This window comes from Etheostoma spectabile, chromosome 20 (genome assembly GCF_008692095.1).
Source record: "Etheostoma spectabile isolate EspeVRDwgs_2016 chromosome 20, UIUC_Espe_1.0, whole genome shotgun sequence".
NCBI lineage: Eukaryota > Metazoa > Chordata > Actinopteri > Perciformes > Percidae > Etheostoma > Etheostoma spectabile.
Window position 1 is genome coordinate 12,386,869 of NC_045752.1, and position 18,566 is coordinate 12,405,434.

The 18,566-nt window shown below is 41.2% G+C and overlaps 2 protein-coding genes across 2 annotated transcripts; one reads left to right on the plus strand and one right to left on the minus strand.

Annotated features, from left to right (window-relative positions):
• Window positions 1-922: 922 nt before the first annotated feature.
• mthfd1b (methylenetetrahydrofolate dehydrogenase (NADP+ dependent) 1b) lies at window positions 923-14,970 on the minus strand (the record flags this gene model as incomplete). Its single annotated transcript, XM_032501287.1, is given in 27 exon segments — window positions 923-1,845; window positions 2,707-2,859; window positions 2,999-3,106; window positions 3,434-3,611; window positions 4,148-4,248; window positions 4,381-4,422; window positions 4,778-4,917; window positions 7,709-7,820; window positions 7,935-8,003; window positions 8,098-8,238; window positions 8,409-8,485; window positions 8,586-8,688; window positions 8,776-8,850; window positions 8,945-9,052; window positions 9,142-9,188; window positions 9,293-9,429; window positions 9,518-9,691; window positions 9,928-10,025; window positions 10,249-10,376; window positions 10,971-11,082; window positions 11,282-11,418; window positions 11,545-11,645; window positions 11,803-11,939; window positions 12,118-12,171; window positions 12,274-12,333; window positions 12,593-12,677; window positions 14,701-14,970. Coding segments are annotated over 27 exon segments (2,805 nt in total). The 5' UTR covers window positions 14,739-14,970.
• A 155-nt stretch (window positions 14,971-15,125) lies between these two features.
• On the plus strand, window positions 15,126-18,211 carry dorip1 (dopamine receptor interacting protein 1). The gene is made up of 5 exons (XM_032501294.1): window positions 15,126-15,428; window positions 15,697-16,221; window positions 16,687-16,776; window positions 16,868-17,002; window positions 17,420-18,211. Exons 1-5 carry the CDS (start codon window positions 15,343-15,345, stop codon window positions 17,601-17,603), a joined length of 1,020 nt encoding a protein of 339 aa, XP_032357185.1. The 5' UTR covers window positions 15,126-15,342; the 3' UTR covers window positions 17,604-18,211.
• Window positions 18,212-18,566: the final 355 nt, after the last annotated feature.

The window sequence follows — 18,566 nt, forward strand, 5'->3', positions numbered from 1 at the left end:
GGAAAAGAGCATGGAAAAGAGCATGGAAAAGGCCGTGGAAAAGGTGATCCAGAAAAGAAAGGTCAAGGTCATGGTCATGGTCATGGTCACGGTCCTCCTAAATGATCAACTCCTTGAATTGACATTCTGTGATAATGATTGTAAAGAATTCAATACGTAATATATAATAAACTAATCCAGAAAAATGCAAGACTGGTCTATTGTTTATTAACATCAATAAAATGTCAGTGGCAGACTAACTTTAACACATTCATCCAAAAGGATGCATATGAACTTCTCTATAATTTGAGGGTGGTAAACACTAATAGCTCATATATAATTATGCAGCAAATCGTTTTGCAAAGAAACATGATGATGTAGGTTTGTTATGAATATTTTAGCCATGACAAAATCATGTTGCAAAAAAAAAAAATGCAATTAAAGTCAGTTTGAGATATTAAACTGAAACATGACAAAACAGCATTAACTGACTGGTCTGTGGCACCAACAGAATACATACTGATAAGATTAAGTTCTATAAACCCAGATACGTAGTGATAGAAATATGAGTGACTATTTTGAAATATTATAGTGATGTTATAAATTAGATGAAAGAACACTAAAGATCCAAAACGCATTAACTAGCACACACACTTAACTAGTTTTAATGAGCAGTTTATTTTGGGGAGTTTGCTTTGCTGAGTTAGTTTTGCTTTCCTGTCAGGAGTTAGATGAGAAGATTGATTGCACTCTAATGTGTAAGAGTGGTATTAATCTTTCTATATTCCTCGTCAAAGCGAATAAGTTTACCACGCATATACATTTTTTTAAATATTAATTTTAAAGTATGAAAAATGTTATGGTGCATATTTTCAGTATATATACACACAAAAAGAACAAAAAGTCTCTAGTTTTCTACATTTCTCGTATGTAAGCAAACATTAAAAAAAAAAAAAAACAATGTACAAGCTCAGAGGCAGATATTCTACATAGAATTCTTAATTTCTGGTGGTCTGAGGGAATAACTGAACTAATATTGATTGCAGAGAACAAATTCTATTTTCTACAAGCAATATGAATTTGATAAATACATTTTCAAAAAAGGTTGATACGTGGGCTTTCCATCAAGGATACTTTATTGGATCTTTTCTGACAGAAAAAAACTTTCTCCATCAATGTTAGAAATATTAATTAGAATACAGGACAAAATAGGACAATAGTTACAAGATTTCTCAAAAAGTTGTTGTTTTTATACATCTCAAGAAATGTATGCATCTGAAAGACAGACGAAAATTGTTAAAGACAGTGGCCTGGAGGGGATGCTCCTGGCGTAGTGCACACAAAATATACACAAGTAGTTTAAACAAGAGTCCAAATCTGCCACTTAAGAGCCTTGGCTTATTATTGTCATCGGGGGTTCTGGGCTGTCAAATACAAGCGGGCTTGTTTATGTGCAGCGAGCAATGTAACTGAAAGAATTGTCAATAGGACACTACCCTCTTGCAAACAGTATATCACAGACTGACAGTCTCAGGGGAATAAACTGTTCTGTGATTAATTAGGTATCTAGAATTACCCATCCACAGTCTTCAAGGCAAAGCAAATCAATTATTTAAAGATGTCAGTGACCGAGTGAAAAACAACAAACCAAAACAACTTCAGCAACAAGCTCATGGCGCCCCAGTTATTAGTCCATCACATTTAGGGCTCAGTGTTTGCCAACTGCAGTAGGAGTATGGTATCTGTAGGTCTTAACTACCTTCCTTACTATGTGCTTTAGAAGAGCCCGTTGACCTGTTCAGTCTCAGGGTCCAGGTCAATGTCATAGAAACAAGGCCTGGTGGGCAGACCCGGGATCGTGGGCATCTAGGAGAAACAACAAGAGAATGCAGTTTTTATGATACTGACAAAAATCACCCACCCACACCCCTTTCCGGCATTTGTAAAATGTTTATTATGCACAAATTGAAAATGTGCATAAAAATGCATTTAGTGAGAAAGCCAGATAATCAGAAACAACTTTTATTATTAAGTGATTAATCGTTTAAGTCAGTTATTTATTTTTAAGTCAAATATTTGCTGGATTCAGCATTTACGATGCAGGGATTGGCGGTTTCACTTTAAAATGTAAATAACTTCAAAATGGGTTAGATAAAACATGACATTAAGACAAGTTGTAGTGGTCTGGGAAAAAGTGGCAAACTTTGCTATTTAAAAAAAGTTTTATATATTAAATAATTACATTTTCCGGTGAGTAGTAGTAGTAGTAGTAGTAGTAGTAGTAGTAGTGATAATGAAAATAATTGTTAGTTGTATCCCTGGTTAGGATACCTGGCTTGCTATTTCCCAGTAGCAGATGAACCTTCAGCAAACAAAGTTGTTGACACGTTACACACAGTGTTGTTTTACACTTCCAGAGTGTATGTGGTCATCCATTCAGGAACATGAATGGATTGAGCCATTAGATTTCAGATGAAGACCATTATATGCACTGACATGTGATCTATTTGAATTAAAAGATTGAGACATTGGACTGCTAAAAGTCCCGCCATGTTTTTATTGATAGGATACTATGTCATAAGAAAGACAGAAAAATGTAGAACATCAGGTTACATTGGGATGTGGTTTGATGGTGTGTATGCGCAGAGCAGGTAATAGTCACACCCTAACACCTCCCAGGCATGAACCTGTGGCAAAGCATTACAAAGAAAGGCATTGTTTAATTACCGTGCCGACCAGTGGGAACAGAAAGCCAGAGCCCACACTGGCTCTGATGTCTCTGATTGGCAGGATGAACCCTGTGGGCACACCCTTCCTGTCTGCCTCGTGAGAGAGCGACAGGTGAGTCTTCGCCATGCAGATTGGCAGGTTGCTAAAACCCTGAGGGAAAAAAAAGGTATTAGATCTTTTAACAAAAGGCCTAATCAAGCATTCTCCATCCAGTTAGGATCATTTCCACAGACAACAATCAGGCCTGACAAGAGAGAGGAGAGACATCAAATCAACTACAGATGCTGACCTGTTTGGTGTACAGCTCCACCTTGTGTTGAGCCTCTGGGAGAAGCTCAATATCATCCGCTCCGTAGATCTTCTGGGCGATTATTCGAATCTTATCAGCAATAGGGAGCTGGAGAGGAATATAATATAATACAATTGTCAATATGTTGGCCCACTAATGCCAACCAGACAAAATTAGCACAGTTTCACTGCTTGATTGAGTGTAGGGCACAATACTGAATACATTTTTAAACTCTATGTATTTTTACTGTGACTTGGTACATATGTAAAAGGGTATTTCTTGTGGGTGAAAACATTATTTTCATCTTCAATTTGGCTGACATCTTTGTTTCGATGTACAGACCAAACAAATATACTAACATGCACATTTTCTGGCAAATTCATTCACATATTTATTTGACTATTTTTGAAATACACAAGATGTTATGGCCCATACCTCCAAATCATAGAGGAATTGGAATTTGCTGGGGGCCTCTGAGGCCGTTTGGACCGCCTGACCCAAGGCTACTGCACCGGCTCCACCTTCAGCCCAGTGGGAGCAGCGCACGGCGTCGAAGGCTCCGGCAGCTTTGGCCATGCTGCAGACCAGGTCCAGCTCAGCCTCGGTGTCTGTCCTGCAGGGTGGATCAAAACAACAAAGGGCATTAGAGATAAACAGACACAGACGATACCATCCAAAAACAAGGTGGGGAAATAGACAGGAACACACAAGAAAAATGTCTGAACTACATTACATTTGTGTCACTATTTATTATTTAATCTCCTTATTGTACTTGAGGACATTTCTGCTTCGACCAAGGGTAACACTTACCGTTGCTTTTCTTGAGCCTGTAAAAACTAACACATTATTTGTAAAGAAAATAATTAAGAAATCGATTTACGGTCTCTTGATACTGCTTTAAAGATGCATTAATTGACTTGACCCCCTTGGGGCAGCACAACAAGCTGTAAAAACAACAGTGACATATTTCACCCACACCTAAAGCCTCCTGATAAATGTAAGTCCATTATTCAATTTCTGTTTCTCTCCGTTATTGGTCTCCTTAGAAAAGAAATCTGGCTCTTCGGCAGCTAAATTCTGCACAGTGTGTTAGAGAACTAGTTCTTTGTATCTGTTGTCGTGGCTACTGTGTCGCCATCCACCACTTACTTGAAAGCATTGACAGCCACCACCACTGGCACGCCGAAGTGCTGTGCATTCTCTATCTGCTTCCTCATGTTGCTGCAGCCCTTCTCCAGCAGCTCAAGGTTCTACATGCGGGTTCACATAAACACACTTTTAAATTAGCTTGTGAGATACCTAATAGTAATGTACAGCTCATCAACAGAAAACTTTAATTTCAAATAAAGATCACATTTTGGTGGACTGCTGTTATGCGTTACCTCCTCAATGTATTCCTTAGGCAGTGGCATCCCAGCAGTGACCTAAACAAAAAGTACATTTTTTTTTTTTTTACTTAATTTAAAAATACAAGAAGGAACACAACCAAATATTATACAGCAGAGGCTATTTGAAGTGTTTCCTTCTGTATTTTAGAAGCAAACAATTGTGCGAATGAAGAAGTGAGAATTTGAATGAGTTATTGCTCTGTGACGTCCACTGAGGGAGGGTGTGCAGCGGTAATATTTGTTCTGACTGTGTGGATGCGGTTCAACCATCATGTAAATTTACATAGAAATGTCAAAGCAAAAATGATTTTGTTTATTTCAGATTAAGTTAGAAATAAATTGGGTAATTTTCTTCTTATTGGGGTGCTGCAGAAAACTCAAGCAAACTCACTGTTGGTCCACCTCCGTGCATCTTCAGGGCTCGGACGGTGGCCACCAGCACCACAACGTGGGGTCTCAGGCCTGAGTAGCGACACTTGATGTTGAAGAACTTCTCCATGCCAATGTCAGCACCAAAGCCTGCCTCCGTCACTGTTGGGCACAAATGGGAGGTTGTGAGACAAAGAGAACAGTAACAGAATCCCAAAAGTCTACTGTATCTACTATATCTCATATACCGCTCATATCTCTCCGACCGCACTCAGTTTATTCAACTCAAATCTTTCACATCCCAACCTTCCCTGTTACTACTGGCGTCCTCAAGGTCGTTCTTGGCCCCCTCCTTTCATCACACCTACTTCCCCTTGGCAATATTCTCGCAATTCAACATTCATTTTCATTGTTACGCAGACGACACCCAGCTCTATTATCCAGCAAACCCACTCTCGCTCCCCCCCTTGTCCCTTACAACTGCTTACTTGAAATAAAAGACTGGTTCACACGCAAACTTCCTTAAAATAAACAGTGATAAAACCGAACTCCTCTCGTAGCCACCAAGTCACCCTATCCAAAATCAATAGTCTCTCTACCAATCGACAACTCTTGGCCTCCCCTTCCCTCCAGGTCAAGAGTCTGGGGGTCATCCTCGATTCCTCCCTCTCCTTTCAGACCACATAAATAATATCTGCCGGTCTGCATACTTCCACCTACGCAACATTAACCGCCTCCGTCCGTCCCTTACCACTCACACTGCCCTCATCCTTATCCACAGCCTCGTCACCTCCCGCTTGACTACTGTAACTCTCTCCTTTTTGGCCTTCCTCAAAAATCCCTCCATAAACTTCAACTTCTTCAGAACTCAGCAGTCGTGTCATCACCAGAACCCCTCTTCATCATATAACCCGGTTCTTCAGCAGCTCCATTGGCTCCGGTTCAATTCAGAATACAATTTAAAATCCTTCTCCATACTTTCAAAGCCCTCCATAACTTGCCCCTCATATTATCAGAACTCTACACATTGCCGTCCCCTCCCGCTCCTCAGATTCTCTCCTCCCTCCACCTCACTGTCCCCATGCTCGACTCATCACCGTGGGGACCAGAGCCTTCAGCCGCTCTGTCCCCAGCTCTGGAACTCATCCCACCCAACCTCCGCAACATCAACTTCTCCCTCTGTTCAAAAAGACTAAAAACCCATCTGTCCAGCTCGCTTCTGTAAATACACTGTTTCTGTTTTGTTTTGTTGTTTGTTTTTTTTTTTGTGTTGTTTTTTTTAATTTGTTTGTTATTACTACTCCTTTTATGTTCCCTGTATCTGTCTTATTCTCTGTAAAGCATGGGTCTCAAACTCGCGGCCCGGGGGCCAATTGCGGCCCGCGGGATGTATTTTGTGGCCCCAACTTGACATCAAAGTTAAGTGTTAGTGCTGCCCCGCGCGTTCTGAAACTTTTGTCATTGCGCTTGTCACTTATGGGTAAGTAGTAGTCTCCTGACAGCGGCGTAACGGTGTCAAGCTAGCTAAGTACTCTTTGCGGCAAATGCCTGAGGTTTGACAATGTGATGTCTGTTGTTGTGAAATTCACCAACCATATCAGATCTAGGGGCTTAAAGCACGGCAGTTCCGCGCCCTGTTTGGAGGAAATAGTTGTTTTTTTTTTGAATACTTGATGCGGCCCAGCCAAACCAGAACTACTTCCAGCGGCCCCCAAGAAGTTGAGTTTGAGACCCTGCGTGTAAAGCGTCCTGAGTGTTAGAAAGGCGCTGTTAAATAAAATGTATTATTATTATTATTATTATTATCTGTTTTGCCAGGGCTTCAGACCCCGAATGTTTTAAGTGTAGTAGTAAGTGTATTTTGAAAAGTTGATAAAAACTAATGAAGCGGACCTGTGGGTCGCTTTAGGGTCCACTCTCTCTGTAAAAATAGAGATGAGCAGCTTGGCTTTCGTGGTCTGTGTAGCTTCAGGTTTATAATAGACGTGCTGTGCTGTTGGCACGCTACGGCAGGTGTGACGCGTTTGTGCTCCGTGTATTTCTGCCGTATTTTCAGTTTTCCACCTCCAGTCTCAATCGAGGCTCTGAGTCTGTCAGAAGGTCTAAGATCTACCGTTTCAGCATAGCAATCACGTAAGCTAATGCACAGCAGACTATGGTGCAGGTATTAATTTCTGAAATATAGTAACTGTATTCTTTTAATAGCCTATTATTACTTTATTTTTCTCAAAATATCACCACAACTCTAAATCACAGAGAACACAGCTACATTTTGAACTTATGAGCAGAATTCTTGCTCAAACACATCTGAAATATTACAATCCAGGAGTTTATTAATTCATTAAAAGGAATTAATGTATCATTGAGGTGAATAATTGTCATTTACACATTCAAGATTACGTCCCCGACAAGTTGTGCAAAAGAGGTGGGAAGAGTAAATTATGCCTATATGTGTGCTGACTCAGATAAAATTAGAAAAATCAATCTACAGGAGACTAAATAGTTGAAAGCAATACAGAATACCCAAAAGACTTACTGCAAAATATTCCATTATGTTTTTACATTTTGAATTGTCCCCTATGTTTATATTTCTAGCATAAATCAATTCATAAAAAGGTAGAAATAGGTGCATCAAAATTCACCTGAATGCAGGAAATTAAGTGAGGAGGACCCCCAGACCCTTTGATCATAAGTCCGCACACACATCTGGAAATGAAACCTTGGCCTTTGGGTTGCCAGGCCAGTTATGAATAAGCCAAATGTCGGTGCCATCTAACTAACAGCTACAAACTGGGCAGCTAAACTGAACGTACACCGGTTATTAACAAGTTGGGCAAGCCAATCGCTGTTTTGCATTGCATTAAGATTGTTTAAATGGGTCCGGGCTAAGCCCCGAACCTCCTCAAGTCCTAGAAATGCCCCTGCATAAAGCCATTTTCTTAGCTCCACTTACCTACAAAGCCCTCGGGCCCAACCAGCTTCAAAGCTATTTTATCAGCCAGAATAGAGGAGTTGCCATGGGCGATGTTGGCAAACGGGCCGGCATGGACAAACACTGGGTTTCCCTGTGGATTCAGATGACTCACATGATACAAAACCCATAACTCAAGGCAACTATTTTAGCTTGTAAAAGTTATTTTCAGTGCAACTATACAAGTTAGCATGTGTGTTTTACACACCTCCAAGGTCTGCATCAGGTTTGGTTTGATGGCATCTTTCATTAGCACAGCTAGAGCACCACTCACGCCCTATAAAGAAAAACAAAAGTTCATTATTATGAGCCTTGCTTCCACAATACCTATACAGAATGTCCCGTCATAGAGGAGAGTCCAGACTACTGACCAGGTCCTCGGTGGTGATGGGCTGTCCGTCGCGGCTGGTGGCCACGATCATCTTGGCCAGGCGCTGACGCATGTCCTGCAGGCTGGTGGTGAGGGCAAGCACCGCCATGATTTCACTCGCCACGGTGATGTCAAACTGGGCCTGGAGGACAGAGAGACAAAATGGATGTCACCACACATATATGAGAGGGTACATTCAGTTTATAGGCAGAAATTCACTTTCTAATGCGACGTGTTGCATTGCTACCTACACAACCACTGGGTGGAGCCAAAGAAACTGTAACAGAAACTTTGTGGATCTCATGTCTTTACCTCTCTCGTGTATCCCTTTTCAGTTGGCGACTGTCCGATCGTGATCTTCCTCAGGAACCGGTCATTGGTATCCAACACTAAATTGACACGCAATGACCAATACACTCACAATTGCTAAAAATAAATATGGCAGATTTAATGACAGTGTAATGTCATGAGGATTAAAAGACTTCATACCTCTCTGCCAGGTGACAGAGCTTGGGTCCATGTCCAGGCGGGCAAAGCGGGTAATCTCTTCTTCTGTCAGAGTGGAGGGATCTGTCTTTTCTATGCCCAGTTTCTAAACAAATACAGAAAACGTATGTGTGAGATGCATGCCATACTCTGGAATTTGTCAAAACCTATAAGTGCGTGAAACAATACTTACTTTCAGTCTGTTGATCTGGATGGGGGAGAACTTCCTTTCTTTTCCATTGAGCGGGACCAAGCGATTATACAGAGCCTGAGGGTGCATACAGAGAGAAAGAGAACTGTCATAATCCATTTCTTTACAAAAAGTGTATTTTCTTGAATAGCACTAAAAAAAAAGGACCAACCTTGTCAGATTGTGTAGACTCGTGGAAGATGCGAGCATCGATGGCAGCAGCAACCAAGTTGTTGGCGGCTGTGATGGCGTGGATGTCACCGGTAAGATGGAGGTTGAACTAAAATTTAACAGACTCGTTAATTAATGCAAATTTTCCTTTAGTGTTTCTAGTTGCCTAGTTTCTAACTTGACACAGCAATGTAGTACCTCTTCCATTGGAATGACTTGAGAATATCCACCTCCTGCAGCACCGCCTGCAGACAGAATAAAAAAAGTATAGGACTCGGAAAAATGTACATTTCAACGGATTGCAAAGCTGTGCAACCTTTAACTGAGTGTACATTATGCCAAAGCTCACCTTTGATGCCGAAGGTGGGTCCCTGAGAAGGCTGTCGGACACAAGCAAACGCGTTGAGCTTTATGTGGGCTCCCAGGGCCTGGACCAGGCCGATGGTGGTGGTGCTCTTTCCTTCACCCAGAGGGGTGGGTGTAATGCTGCAGACAGAAAAGCCCATCAGCATGGAACATATTCAACAGCAGGGTCCGAAAATAACAATTCAGAATTTTAAATTCTGCTGCATACCCGGTGACCACCACATATTTGCCGTCTGGCTGGGCCTGCAGGCGTTTGATGATGCTCAGCTGGACCTTGGCCTTAGTCTTACCATAAAGCTCCACCTCATCTGACAGCAGGCCCACCTCTCTTGCCAGACAGTCGATAGGCTTGGGCACGCAGGAGCGAGAAATCACAATGTCGCTGTTGGGAGTTATAAAGACAACACACAAAATACATTTTTCAATCGACCAGAGGAGGAATTGGCTGAGGGCTGAGACAACGAGCACATTCAGACAGCTTTTAACGTGAGGTGAAGAATTTAACCAGTTTAACCAATTAAACTCTTCTTGCGTGTGGATTATTAAATTTACCAAACTTTTTAGGGACAAAGTTAACAGAGCACATGACAGCGAGAAGGGGAAAATAAGGAGACAAACCTTGGCACAGGCTTTTGCAGGTTGAGTTTGGTGTAAGAAATGTTCCACTGCCCTGTTCGGTGGCTCTCCAGGAAACGCTTTGCACTCAACACTGTGTTCTACAAACACACACATACACGCTTACAGTCATTCTTTTAACATCTAGGGTACATGACGCAAAACAAAGAATTCATTGCTATTTCCTCCTCTGGATAAAGAATGTACATCTTTGGCCTTATATACTGTGTTTTCACGTAAGTTTGCTGGAATGAAAATTAGAAAATGTCAATTATTGCCAACATAGATTTTAGTTGAGGATTTCACTCTTCAGATGGACCTTACCGCCATCAGCATGGCCACAGTCATGGGTCCCACACCACCGGGCACCGGAGTGATGAAGCCGGCCTGCTCCTTGGCTGAGGCGTAGTGGACGTCACCCACCACCCGCTTCCCACTTGCTTTAGTCTCATCTAAAAGACACACAGAGAAACTTTGAGGTAAATACCACTTATCCCTCTGAATAACTAATTTAGGGCTGGGACGATTCACCAACGTAATCAGTTACGTAAATGTGTCAACACAAATAATTAGCATCGAAGCGTAGAAATCTAAAAACAACACGGCTGCCTTCAGCAACAGCGCTGGGTATATGTCCTCCACTGACTTGAGCGTAAGGTAAACTGTGCTAAAATCTTGTCTCCCATCAGTAGCACTGTCTTCAATAATGGCGCAACCAGGCCAGATTGTTTCAGATATCTTATGAGTCCTTTACAACGTCAGTTATAACGGCCCACGTATTGCACTACAATTTAATTTTACTTGAATGGTGCAGTGTGTTTTAATAATAATTTTGATAAAAAGAGAACCTAAAAAAAAAAAAGAGAGAATTTGAACCGTATTGAAAAAAATTTAAATTAAATCGTTTGATTAGTCAACTAATCAAAAACCTTATCGCTATATTAATTGTTTACAAAAATTATCCTTTGGGACAGCCTTAAACTAATTAAACTCCAGAATGCCATGACTAAAGCAGACTGAAAAGCCTCAGGAACGCAGAGTCAAACCTGGAATGTGGTTGATGCCACAGTCGATGACCACTGCTCCCTTCTTGATCCACTCTCCTTTCACCATCTCGGCTTTCCCGATGCCGACAACCAGGATGTCTGCTTTGCTCACCTGGACAAAGACAGCGATGGACATTAGTAAGTGTTTCCTGAATAAGGGAGTAGCATGAGTAAAAAGGTTGCTAGGCATGGTGGACATTTATTTTATGATTTCACAGAAAGTTTCAAAATTGGTCTGGGGACACATAATGGCTGATGAGGACACTCCTGAAACTATATTGCTGGGTTGGGTGGAGGGGTTTCTGTTGTACCTCTCCAGGCAGATCAGCGGTTTTAGAGTGGCAGGTGGTGACGGTCGCGTGGTTCCACAGCAACAGGTCGTGCATCGGTGCGCCCACAATCTTACTGCGACCAATCACTACTGCTCTCTTTCCTGCCACAGACACACCTGTAGAGAAGAAGTAGATCAATCAATTTATTCTGGTCTTATTCAATTTTGTGTTGTATGTTTTCCCAGCATAGATATTTTTTTACAAAGCATCAAATGTATTGGGGTGTTAAATGTTGCCTTTACCAGTCTGTCTGATCAACTCCATGCAGCCGTTTGGTGTGCAGGGGATGAAGCAGTCGCCCAGGTCCCCACGTGACAACTTCCCTGCATTGATACTGGTCAGTCTGTAAGTGCATCAGAACACAGTGAACATTGCAAATTCAAGCTGTTTAAATTATCCAAGAGTTGAGTCTTTTAACCAGACTCAAAGAAAGAAAAGAAACACAAATAAGCAAACGTTAGAAGGGAGAACCCTGATCTTTTGTTCATGTCTGTACCTACCCGTCGACATCCTTCTCGGGGGCCACTGCGTTGGTCACCTTCTCCGTGTCCATCTTGTGGTTCGAATCTAAGGGCAGCTGCACAATGAGGCCGTGGACAGACGAGTTCTCATTCACCTCTGTGATGCTGTGAAGAACCTACAAATAAACATGCAGCATTTACACTCTGAGGTACTCTCAGCTTGTCATTTGTCGTGTGTGTGTGTGTGTGTGTGTGTGTGTGTGTGTGTGTGTGTGTGTGTGTGTGTGTGTGTGTGTGTGTGTGTGTGTGTGTGTGTGTGTGTGGTAGAACTTAATACTTCAAATCCATTCTCACCTCCTCCTCCGTTGCAGTCTTGGGAAGTCTCATATGTGTAGCATTTATTCCGATCTATGTACAGAGAAGAAGAAATTACACCGGGAGTTAGGGCTGATTGCAAACAGTATACAGTTGAAGTGTGGTGTACATACTGAATGTAAATTATCTTTTTACCTCTGCTGCGGCCTTCAACTTCATGCTGATGTATAGATTTGAATCGTCACGGTCTCCAACCTGCAAAAAGACAAAAAGCATCTCTTCACCTGCCTGTATGAAGGAATGGCCAACCTACTGTTGATGACAGAGCATTTCCATAAATGTCTCCATCTACAAGAAGGGGCCTTCAGTGGAACACAGTTAAACACTCTATGCAGGGGCACAAAATATCACATGTGACCAAAGCCCACGAGAAAGCACATGGCAAAATTAGCAAACAAAACAACCAAAAATGTGCTTTTATCTCGATACGTTCTAGTTACCAACTTACACTTACCTGTAAAACCACTAGCCCGGGTCTGAAGTTTGGGTCCTGAAGCTTCATCTGCTCCACATCCTTCTTCAGACGGTCCCTCACCTGCCTGAGAACACAAGACAACTAAATAAAACCCAACTAGATTTCCAATCTCTATGCAGTGACAGCCATTATAACACAGAAAAGGGATAGGACCATATTGTACACAGGCCACATGCCTAACCCATTACCCTCCTTTGAAATTGTTACAGATTTTATGTCAAAATACATGACATGTGACTATCTCATTGTGAAATTGGTCACAATTTTCCAAGTCCCACCCCATGACTGTACATCCAAAGCCAGATCATTAGAAAGTCTTATCTTTGGTCTCTGTCTTTGCTTTATCTTTATTTGTTTAATGCAGTGGAGGTGGATCTTTTCCAGATTAACATATACTACAGGAGACTTGGCAAAGTCAACACAACCAATCAAAGATAAGACAGACAGCAGTGACAAAAAGTTATTGGAGCAAGCATAGCACTCAAAATCTATTTTAAGATCTAGAATGTCTGTCTAAACAATGCTTAACTCTGATTGATTCTTTTTTGTTTTCTATTCACATAATCAATTACACAACAAATAGGCTTTATTGATCTCATCAACTGTTACTTAAGAAGCTCTAAAGATACACTGACAATCTGACCGACTAAACAGATTTAGATTGAAGCACGGTATCTTTTTGAATCACATGAACTTCATTAGCAATGATAATGGAACACACCATGTGATTCCTAATGATTATGGATGTGTGACACCAATTGGAACTATTTTTCAAGTAATCTCGGAGTGTTTTTAAACTGGTTAGCCTTAATAACCTAAAACAATGGATTATATTATGGTCAAGCACAATTTAAAACATCAGGCATTCCAAAAACAATAACACCTTAGCCTTTCTAAAGGCTATGCAAAAGAAAACAATGACAATACACATGTTAATCGATATAGTGGAAATAATATATAACATAGACCTAATGTTGAAAATGTTAAGGTAAATTATTTTACATATGACCTGAAAGATAATGCTTTTTATGTATTCACAAAGGACTCCAGAGAAACAAAGGGCTATCAGTAAAAATATCATCATATCACAAGACTTCATACAACCAATCATTATAACATATTGCATCACAACAACACTCCTAATCTGATCTGATACTCAGATTAGGAGTCTTCCTGCTTACTGATCAACTAGGCCCATATTCCTATAAACTTTCATGGATAATGACTGTAAACCCCCTACTGAAGGGACAGCAGATCTGTGGAATTAATTTAACTAATGAGTACTGTGAGGCATGAATCACGGTGCAGGCTGTCATGTCTTGTGACAAGCACATGCGACTAAATTAAAAGGTTTGCCACTTTGCCAAAAACATGCTCCCAAACTTTCTATATAAGCAGTATTTTTTATTAATTCAAACTTTGAACTATTAAAAACACAAACTCATTTGCAGATTGTACTCAACTATTAACACAGTAACGACTGTTAAAACGTTAGTTTGGGGTTTCTAAGTTTCATAAGTGGTGTGTGTTAGCCTCATCACTTGAGGTCAGTGGACCAATAGGGCAAAGATTATATTACACCCCCACAGCTTCTTACATAATGCTGAAGGATTTGCAACTATTCCAAAATGTTCAATGATATAGCGAACCTTATGGATTACCACTAGATTATAAACGCGACAGTCACAAGTCAGTGCATTGAGTGTGGACACATTCAGAGATAACTGTCAGGAGACAAATACCCCACGCCACTTGAGAAAGAGTCCACTGTGATTTCTCAGCTCGTTATCCACATTTAACAGTATTAAAAAGCACCTGCTAGCACACTTCATTCACGTGGCTAGCATCATGTACAATAATTCAACGAAGTTATTATGTCGTGTTCTGCTGTCAGCATGAACATGAACAAGGGTAGTTTCTCAAAAAAATAACTGTTAGCTATATGTTAGCTATAAAGCAACCGTTAACTCAATTGGGCAGTTTGCGTTAGCTGAATAGTTAGCCAGTAACATTAGATAGACACGTGTTTCCCGGCTGGTTATACCTATTTGGCTCTATGTGCATCAATAAAAAACTATGATACTTACCCTGAAACCTCTTTCCCGCTTATGATTTGAGCTGGCATCTTTTGGTACTGAGTCCGTGTTCTAATGGTGTCGCCTGCACATGAGCTGCCTGCCAAGGAGAGGAGTGCGGCGCGGTAAGTACTGCCAAAAACTTAGCAAAGTTTGTCAAGAAGCGTTTGGACTAAAGGGGGCGGCGCAGGCTCTATTCACAAATCCAGCACTAAGGTTAAAAATCAACGCATTAACTTTCAGGAATAGCGTCAAACGTAGACATTTCCCTCGCCTGTGGGCATGACGACTGAGAAGGGCGTGGCTATTGTCAACTCTGACAGCCTATTAAAACCTGTCAGTAGAACCCCTGAACCAATGGCATTCACAGTTCTGCTATCACACCCACGAGAAGTGGGGGAATGGGCGGGTTTTCAGTGGTTGTAATTACGTCAAGAACCAGTAGGGGACAGCACTGTATTTGCACACCGTCAGCGTTAGCAGTCAAAAACTATACAGCAGTGTTTATATGGGCCCAACTTGACGTTTGATCGGAATTGTTTTGATCCTTGCCAAGCTTTATCACTCAGGAAATCACCAGAAAGTGCTAGAAAATATTATACTTACATATCTGGCTTTAAGTCCGGCGTAAGACATGAAGAAATATAGAGAGCTATGGAGAGTAGATTCTGTGTTTTGAGCGACGCCGAAGACCTCCAAACGCTAATTTCAAACACTGAGAACAGTCTCCACTTCGAAAGGTAAATTGATAGCAGATGCTAATTTGTTAAGCTAGCGGTCTTTGAGGGTCTCTGTCTATTCCCTGCAGGATAAGTGGACGTTATAATTACTTGTCTATTGCGTGGCTTGTTTTGTTATGGCGAGCTAACTACACCCAGTTGCATAGCCATAGTTTGTGTTGAGGCCGCAGTCCCTCAACATTATCCGGTCCATATCCATCAGTGCAACAAACTACACACATTCAACCACCTCTTTCTAAGCATCGTGCTAACTCATATGTCTCATTAGATCTAAGACACTGTTTGAAGAAATCCGTGCCTCCATCAACAACAATGACGAAGAGGACCACTCCTTCTGGAGGCCTGTGCTGCCCTGGGGGGGCGTCTTCGCCATTAAGGCAGGACGAAAAGCCATATCATGCACCCCTTTGTACGTCAAAATCAACCTAAAAAACACCTGCACCATCGATGGCTTCCTTATGATCCTGTATGTGATACTGCGGGACAACCAGGGCTTTCCCAGGGAGCTGGCTGTCTTCCTGGGCAAGCACTTTGTGGAGTATTTCCTCTCCCTGATGGACTCCTGTGACTACACCACAGTGAAGATGCTGTGGATCTGGGACAGGATGTCTAAAAGACAGTACCGCTCTAAGATCCACCAGGCAGCACTAGAGATTGACCTGTTTGGTAACGAGCATGAGAACTTCACAGAGAACCTGGAGAACCTAATGTCCACTATTCAGGAGAGTCTGTGCACCAACTGGAACTGCCCGGCCCACTTCCAGGAGTTCATCAAGACTACAATCAACATCAGGTATACTGAGCACAGGCGGTTTGATATCATGATGCTACAAAGTGAACTCTGTCCAACTTTCCCCAACGTTTCATTCTGTGAACATTAGCAGACACTGTGTTTCAAAACTCAGGACAGGTTTTGCACCAGCTGTCTTTATCTTGTGTTGATCTGTATTAAATGTTAAAAATATCAAATGTCCTTATGGACTTTGTCCCACCCTTTTCTCCACTTTAATGGGTCAGAGTTTATTTTCACCCCTTGGCATACTAAACTGGAAAACTAAAACCAGTTGAGGTCACATAAAGACCATGCATGTATCGCCAACACCACCTATTTGTGTGTATGCATACAATTAAGATTCTTAATTTTCTTTGGAGGTATTTTTCAATTTACAAAGGAGCTCAGGGATATTAAATGTGTATTTTTTGGATGGTATACATGATTTTCATTTATTATGCTTTTCCGGTGACATTTTTCCTCCAGCCCTCCTCATGAGCTGCCTCACAGAGACCCCATTCAGTCGGCCGTGGACGAGTTCTTCTGCCCCAAACTCCTACTCTGCTCAGAGCTGGGGTGAGACATAGGGACAGCGTTCATCATATTCTATTTCTGTCCAGTCTTATTCCACTTCCTTACCAAATTGATAATCTTTTTTTTTTATCAGGTGTGATGGTCTAAGGGAGTTCTCTCAGAGGGTTTTCTGCCATGGTCCCCCACCCTTTGTCATTCTCAACATGCAGCAGTGGAAGTCAGAGGAGCTGTCCTATGTCCCTTACCATCTGGCTCTTTGCCAACACAGGTATGGAGCAGCTTCCAGTGTGTTTTGGCTAGGTAAACGGGACCATGCTTTAGCCACACTGTGTTGGTAGTATAAGCAACAAGAGATACAAGCAGGAAGATTTTCTCCATTTTGCTATACAAAAAGAAGGCTCATTTTAGAAATATTAGTCAGTTGAAAGACCAGCTTAAAAAAACTGGCTAATTAAAACTTCACCTTCCGATTAAAAAAAAAATGACCACTTTTTTCCCACAGGCTTCACCCCTGCAAGATTTTGGATTATCTATAGAAATAAAGATGCTGCTTTTTCTTCTACACATTCTTATCTTGCCTCTCTTTGTGTCCAATCCAAGAGAAAAATATGTTCTTGTAATTATTTAGGCTCTTAATTTTAGTCTCCTGGACAGTATATGGTGAAATAACTCTTTTTCTCAACAGATACTTACTAGAGGGTGCCACACTCTTCAACAAGGTGGAGCATCACTACTCTGCAGCCTTCCAGATAGACGGCTGCTGGATGCACTATGACGGTCTGAGGAGTGACAATTTGATCCTGTTACACAAGCCCCCAGAGCTCCTGCTGCTGTCTTCTCTGGTCTACATCCGCGCCTCCGACAAGTGAACTTATGTTTATCACAAGTGGATACACAGATGAGCAAGCATTAATTCATTCATCCAGCCTTCCTGCAATTATTGTGTCATAACCCCATGGATGGCGTTACATTACTGTAATCATGTTTCTCTACTTATCGCCTCATTAGTTTTTTTTTCTTCCTGTCAGCTGTTCAGCCTTTCTCTGTTTTCTGTAAGAAAGTTACATGACACATGCTCCATTTCAGCAGAATGCTTGCAGAAAGATTACTGTGCAAAATGGAGAGGACTTCTTTTTGGGCGTGCTTGGAATCCAAGAATATAATGGACTATAATAGTTCCGGGTTGATATGCATAGTAGCAGTGAGTACTACACATCGTATGCATTTACAGTTACCCAAAATACAGGGAAATTGATATGATTTTAAAAACACCGTGGTAAATTTACACTCTGAGGGTGCATTTGCTTTTAATCGGCCTTGTATAGATGACATTGACTGTATACCATATTTCTATCAAAATTGCAAAGTGTAAAATTTTGGCAGTTTAGTTTTACATGTATGCGTATCAGCCCTTTCGTTAAATTAAACGGGTATTTTTTATATTGTCAATGTGGTCTGAGCGGATAAGAAACAACCAGGATGCTTAAATTAAAGGCAAGCGTTTAATATAATGAGTGAGTGAATGTTAAGAATACCACATTTTTAAATAATATATAGGTTGAGGGCAGACTCTTTTCTGACACTACAAGTTTAAATATTACTGTCCATACCAACAAATTGAAGCACTTTAGCTCAGCACACACTGCAGTCACAAGAGGTAATGTCTAATTACATGTGTTTGTTTTTTGTTTTTAAAAAAAGGTTTTAACCTTAAAGAATAACTGGTATCACACAGTGCCTCTGCCAGGGTCAGTTTACGAAAGTGAATAATTTCGAGTATAAATCCTTGATCATGATAAGTTGTCAATTGCTGTTTTTCTATTCAGAATACA